The sequence below is a fragment of the Trachymyrmex septentrionalis genome, unplaced genomic scaffold (genome assembly GCF_001594115.1).
Source record: "Trachymyrmex septentrionalis isolate Tsep2-gDNA-1 unplaced genomic scaffold, Tsep1.0 scaffold37, whole genome shotgun sequence".
Lineage (NCBI taxonomy): Eukaryota > Metazoa > Arthropoda > Insecta > Hymenoptera > Formicidae > Trachymyrmex > Trachymyrmex septentrionalis.
Genome location: NW_017305536.1, coordinates 2,161,808 through 2,169,020, shown reverse-complemented (window position 1 = coordinate 2,169,020; position 7,213 = coordinate 2,161,808). Strand labels below are relative to the sequence as shown.

General features: G+C 29.0%; 1 protein-coding gene and 1 long non-coding RNA gene across 2 annotated transcripts in view; one reads left to right on the top strand and one right to left on the bottom strand.

The window, feature by feature from the left end:
* LOC108750690 (DNA polymerase delta catalytic subunit) overlaps positions 1-1,177 on the bottom strand; it is a 6,300-nt gene extending 5,123 nt beyond the window's left edge. The window contains exons 1-3 of the mRNA XM_018490355.1: positions 873-1,177; positions 379-478; positions 131-242 (exon numbers count right to left, since the gene is read on the bottom strand). Coding sequence (XP_018345857.1) covers positions 131-242; positions 379-478; positions 873-934 — 274 coding nt within the window. The 5' untranslated portion in view covers positions 935-1,177. The remainder of the gene's footprint in view (positions 1-130; positions 243-378; positions 479-872) is intronic.
* A 709-nt stretch (positions 1,178-1,886) lies between these two features.
* LOC108750693 overlaps positions 1,887-7,213 on the top strand; it is a 15,564-nt gene continuing 10,237 nt past the window's right edge. The window contains exons 1-4 of the long non-coding RNA XR_001939449.1: positions 1,887-2,128; positions 3,428-3,486; positions 3,952-4,061; positions 4,291-4,487. This is a non-coding gene — a long non-coding RNA (uncharacterized LOC108750693). The remainder of the gene's footprint in view (positions 2,129-3,427; positions 3,487-3,951; positions 4,062-4,290; positions 4,488-7,213) is intronic.

Genomic DNA, 7,213 nt, shown 5'->3' with positions numbered 1-7,213 from the left:
TATATATATATATACACATATTAAAAAATACATTAGCGCATTCAAGCTGAACAAAGCTGCTAGCCTGCTCGCCGAGGGATTGAATGTAGTTGCTTGGATCTATAAGTAACAACTTGAACGCATTCATTACCTATATAATGGTCAATTTCAATTTGTTGAAATGACAGTGTATCAACTTTTGGATTCAAAGGTGGTGGAGGAGCTCTGCTCCATTTTGCAGATGTATTTTCTTGTTCAGGTCCCTACATAAAATAGAGTTATTAATGAATAATAAATCTGTATATATATTATCACATATAACATAAAAGATATAAATTGTATACGTTTATTTAAATAGAAAATTAATTTTAGATTAACAAAAATACGATTTAGACATACTTCTCCAATTAACAGTGTCTCATCTAAAAAATCTTCATCTGCAAGATCCATAGTGGCCAGTTCTGCCTCAAATGAACTAGGCTTCTCCTCATCTTCATCTCTGTTTGACAAGATTAATATACAAATTTTTAAATTTATTGTATCATACAAGAAAAATATGATACTGTAGATATTTAATATTATGTAATTTTTCAAATCATAGTAGTTAAATACAAATCAATATCTCTCAGTCGACAAAATTTTATTAAAAACGTAAAATAATAAATATTTGTTTAAATTTATTGTATACTGAAAGAAAAACACATTTCTTAAATAATACTAAATTTTAAATTTAGATAAATATAAAGCAAGCATATTTATTTAATTAAATGATATTAAAAAAGTATTAATGAATGTAATAGTATTGTGATGAATTGTTAATAGCTGAAAATACAATGTAGACAAAAACATAGAGGTTAACAAGCATTAAATTTACTAGCGAGACAAATAATTACCTAAATTTGGGCTTCTTCGCTACCGAAGGTGCTGAAAATGGTTTTCGATTTATTTTACTCATCTTTTGTTGTAATACGTAAAAATTATACGAAAACACAAGAAGCCGAACTCCTCAATCATACGAAGAAAGGCGGGAATGGTTTTGTGGCGCAATTTGACTATTAGTCTGCACTGTACACTTTAAAGTACAAAAAAATATATGGAAGAGTATCATCAGAGAGAAACCTGACAGAGGACATGACGGTTAAAAATCTGTAACTGTAAAATGCTGCTGCGCACTACCGCCTCTGAAGAAGTGGATGTTAACTACACAACAATATGTTCTCTCTGCCGTCGATATAATTCCATTAAATTCATTTTCCAATGCCGCATATATTATACAAAAAACCTAATGTCGTTTTCATTTCATACACAAGTGAGCGTAATGATTATTAATATATTTAATATCTAACAATAAAATAAAACTCAGTAGAGTAATATTGCTATATTAATATTTTGATTTAAAATTTTATTATAGAATTTTAAATAAGTATATTTCTATACTTGCGCAGTGTTTAAATGATCCACATAATTATAATTGCTTATTATTTTATAAGTTCGATTTTTCTTTCATATAATTTTTTCGATAACCAAATTTATTTATTCTAATTGGTCTTTAATTTTTAGAAAAAATATTCATAAATCCGTATTCAAAACACTTGTTTGAAATTCTACAATATACGTAACGTAAACTGTAGAAATGTACTAAATACATGCTAACATCATAAAAGCTCTTGCCGAATGGGTACAAATTTCTCTATCTCTACGAAATGCACGGCTCCAAATTCCGAGAACGACTGAAATTTTTTGTGTAGCATTTATATACCATATTCGAAAGCTAGCGCGGACCAATTAGCATCCGCAGCGATTAGGCATCGCGCTCATTGGCTGGCATGCGAGTGGTGGGGTTAGCCGGTTGACGGCTCCTATAAATACCGCGTAATTCGCGACCGCACGGTTTTGTGACTCGAGCAGCGGATGGGAGTGTTTCTTGTCATTTCAACATTGCAAAAGTTCGGACTGTCGCAGCCCTGTCTTCGAATCGATTGTCTTTTCTCCATATTCTAATCTCTGCTGAATATAAAACGACGTTGAAACAGTTCGCAGCCCTGTCTTCGAATCGATTGTGATTTTTTCTCCATATTCTAATCTGCTGAAAATAAAACTACGAGAAACGGCACGAAAGGATCGTTAATCGTTGGATTTCTTTACTAAGGTAATCAATAATCAACTTTGCCTTTACTTCTCGTAACAGAGTAAATATTGCGTATTGCAGAGTCTAGTATAGTACTAATACTGATTATTCGGTCGAAAGTATGTGGCGTCGTGTCGTCGCGTCTCGCGTCATTTTTTACGCGTGAAGTTAACCGCACACAGAAAAAGACGCCGCTTCGCCATTTCGACATTCATATTTTATTCGTGAAATGCGGCGAATAGGGGATAACACGGTGGAATCTTCGAATCGATTGTGATTTTTTTCTTTATATTCTAATCTCTGCTGAATATAAAACGACGAGAAACGGCACGAAAAGATCGTTAATCGTTGGATTTCTTTACTAAGGTAATCAATAATTTGCCTTTACTTTTCGTAGCAATGTAAATATCGCGTATTGCAGAGTCTAGTATAGTACTAGTACACTGATTATTCGGTCGAAATGTAGTGTCGTGTCGTGTCGTCGCGTCTCGCGTCACTTTTTACGCGTGAAGTTAACCGCACATGGAAAAACACGCCACTTCGCCATTTCGACATTCACATTTCATTCGCGAAATGTGGCGAATAGGGGATGACACGGCGGAACGGACTGGCTCTCAAACAAGTGAAAACGCGCGATCAAGTAAGGTAATTAAAACCTGTATAATACCTGAATGTATAACTTGAATGTATATTTTATACGCGATATTTAACTACCGACTACAGACTATTCAGTAACCGTTTAAACGCGTATTTCGCAAAACTTGTTCGCCGAAAGTACATCGCTTGAATAATTGACAATGAGATTTTCGAATATCAATCTGCAATACGGAAATAATAAAATAAAAGACGAGCGTACATTATAATAATATGCGCTTGCCCTTTATGATTGTTATTTCCGTATTTCGAGCATCAGATATATCTCGAAATACGGAAAATTCATGAATGCGACCAAGAGTGAGAAGTGTTACTATATCGCGTTGTTCGCGTCGATTTTGGTATACGAAGTTAACCGCGCAAAAACGAAGCTGTCTCATCTTAATTACAACTACGATTCATTTACACATCTCGATGCGCAAATATAATTAAGAAACGAGATTGGCATCGATCAAATGATAATTGAAACTTAAATCTATATTTTTTGTCGTTTATTGCAACACTTGTTCGCGCAATTACAGATTCACTTATAAGTTATAAGAGAAGGACGCGCATTATCACCGTGCCGCGACAGCACGCCGCCGTGTCGTTCTTGGCGTGTGAAATTGATCACGCGAGAGACAAAATCACTTCGACACAATAATTGTATTTATGTTTTATTTGCAGAATGCGGCGAATACGAGATGGTCGACTCCAAATGAGTGGCGTCGTGACTTATTGAATTGGTAAGCAAAATTTATATTAATTTTATATCGATAATTCGTTCAAGCACGTATTTGACAATACTCATGCAGTCGAATAGCGTTTCGTCTTTGATGTGTAAAGTCAACTGTCCAGAAATTTTTCGCTATTTTAGATGCATTCCAATGTTCAAATTTTATTTGTAAAATATAGCAAATATTAAACATGACAAATTTTCTGCGTTCTTATTTTTTTGCTATCGCAACATGAACTATATCACATCTAATTAATATTGACTATACGAAAATATTACATGGTCGCATAATATTTAGGGTGCGTGTTCACATTTTCATGCTCACATGATGTAAGCATTAGTTCATCCTTGTTTATCAAATATCAAATAAAGATAAATAATGTTTACAAGCATTGTAAGCGAAAAAGAAAGCGCACCCTTAGCAATTATTTGCAACTGCATTTAATTTTAACAAACTATTTGTTTTAACTGATAGATGCTGTCACAAAGCAAACAATGGGAAGAGAATAGAGGTGAAAAGCAGGCTTGACAATTTTGCGAGAAGAAAGAGGAGGCTAAGGAAAAGAGCAATGGAGCAACTTTGCAGTAAGCAAACTTATTTTATTACATTAAAAATAATAATTTAAAAAAAATGAATCTAAAACATTACAGAAATTTATTCTTATTATAAAGATCATTTTGAGAAAATGTATAATTATTTTAATGGATATATAATTGAAAAATTATTTAAAAAATTTAATGTGTATAAAAATTAGTTTTTTAATTATTGATTATTTGGAACGCTATTTTAATGTGTTGTATTTCTATGTTATAGAATCATGTAACCACGTAGCTGATAACTCCACTGCTGCGCATCAGTCGGTCTTTTATTGATACATGCAGCCATCTCGGTCGTGAATCGCGATCAGACCACTAACCGATTAGCGAAGATGTAAAATATAATGGAGACTTTTCACGGCTCTATACTGACAGGTTGAAGCATCGATCAGTGAGTGACAAAGATTTTATCAGGTAACAAATCTGTGAAAAATGTACAGGTATCATTATAGTAGAAATGAATATAACGCTTTATAAATCTTACTTTAAAATGGATTAGCTACAAACGATTATGATACATATTTAATCTTGGATTCTATCATTATTTGTCAACTTGATCAGCGTGGTTATTGTGCATGAGGCTATTATGTTTATACCCGGAAAAAAAATGTTTCATATATAATTATATTAAAAATTGACATATTTTCTATACAATTATATATAATTATTATAAAATATATCTATAATATATATAATATTTTTTCCCGGATATTCACAAATATACATATAAAAAAAGAGAATGAAATAGAATTCAATGATGAATTAATGCTATAAATAATATAATATTAATAAATCAAGTAAGAACATAAATCTGTTTAATTTTATTGAATTATTAGATTCACACACATTAGAAATAATTAAATTTTTTAATTCAGAAGAATATCGAACAAAAATTCCTTCCTTTACTAACAATATTAATCAGAAAAAATATTTATATACAAAGTTACATTTTAATAAAAATAAGCTTAATGGATATAAAAAAAGTTATTGAAATAATTGGTTTTTAAATTAAAATTGATGAAATAAATAATGAAGAAGTAAAGAAAAAATAAAGTTTCATATAAACAAAATATTATGAATTTTAAAATACAAATATTTCCACAGATTTTTTATTTTTAAATTAGTACAGGATATTCACATATTCAATATATATGACATAAAAATAAAAAATATTTTGATACAGGAATAATTACACCTATAATTAAACGAGTTATGCATTTATTTTCCTTAATTCCATTCCCAAATATTTATCCAAGATTAAATATGCTATAAATTGGTGTATAGAAAAAATATGTATATTTAAAAAAATATTTTTTCAATACGTATAAATGAAAAAAATTGTTCTTCTTTACAAGAAAAAATACAATAATGTTATTAACGACTGACTAATCTTATCTTACACATGTACATATGTATATACGTATTGCATATACACACACACGCGCGCGCGCGTGTTTAAAATGCAATACATATGACTAAATAATTAATTCTTGAACACACAGCATCAATTTTAACATAATAGATTGTAGCTTATATTTGGTTGATTGACAAAATAAATTTATAACAAATAAAGCAAAATAAATGACATAAAATTCCATAAGTTAAATAAACAAGTATGATAATGCTCGATGATTTGCAAAGCAATACAAAAATTCTGATAACGATTAACAAACGAACAAAAAGAGATGTTAGAATAAAAATACATTAATCATAATTAATACATAAAAATTCCGCAACGTTTCAACTCACAGAGTCTTTATCAGTCCGGTATAAATACAATTATATTAAATAAAAAATTAACATCTACAGTCTAATATATGAGTATGTCGAAATGAGATAATATTATAGAAATATCATTCATCCTTTTCAATTGTTGATGTTACCTCATTTCGACATATTAGACTGTAGATATTAATTTCTTATTTAATTTAATTGTATTTATACGTACTGATGAAGACTCTGTGAGTTGAAATGTTTGCGGAATTATTTTTATCTATTAACTATAATTAAATTATTTTTATTCTAACATTTCTTTTTGCTCATTTGTTGGTCGTTATCAGGATTTTCCCATAAGTTACTTGTCACGGAACACACAAGAACTTTTTAAATTAAATTAACGTTTTTTTCATTAAAATTTTTCTGTAAAAAAGATACTTTCATATAATACACAACTAAATATAAATGATATAACAATGATATAAATGCAACTGATAAGGAGGATTTATAAGTCACAATGCAGGATTTTTTCGCGCAGTATCCGATTAAAAATTTGTCATGCATGAATATGTATAAACATATAAATATGTATAAATATTCATATATAATTTTATATGAAATATGTCCATACATGTTCGTACATCCTTTTTTTTTGTAAAATTATTTTTTAGTGTAATAGAAATAATAGTAATAATGTAAAAGTAATTAAAAAGTAATTTTCGCACTATTTGTTTTAGAAAACATCAAGTTTGAAGAAATATAAAAAAATTACTTGTGTATAATTATATATAAAATTATGCATAAATTATGTAAGCATATTTATGTATAATTTTTTTGACATTTTTCCAAACTTATTTTTTTCTAAAACAAACAATGCAAAAATGATTTCTTTAATTATTTTTTATGTTTTCACATTACTATTATTATTTTTATTATACTAAAAAGTAATTTTACAAAAGAAAGAAGGATATATTGACATGTATGGATACATTTTATATATAATTATACATGTTTATGAACATTTACGCGTGTTTATATATGTAATGTATATTCATGTATGAACAATTTTTTACTGGATAGTTATATTTAAATGTGCATATATACATAGAGATAATAAATAAATTATAGACGTTTCGGCCAAAACTGGGCCTTATACTCTTTAGTATGTCAAAATAATAAGACAAAAAGTGTATAATTTAAAGTAATAATGGAGTGTCAATATGATAAAAATATTATTAGCGCGATTATATATATATAGTACAAAGATTCTCACAGATAAAACATATAAAATTATCTAGTCGCTATAAATAGTTATTATGTACTGGGTCTATGATGATTTCATTTTGCCATTTCTTATTCGTTGTATCTTTATAATTATTTCCATTTCATACAAACGTTGTGCAAACATAAGAATTCCAGGCATA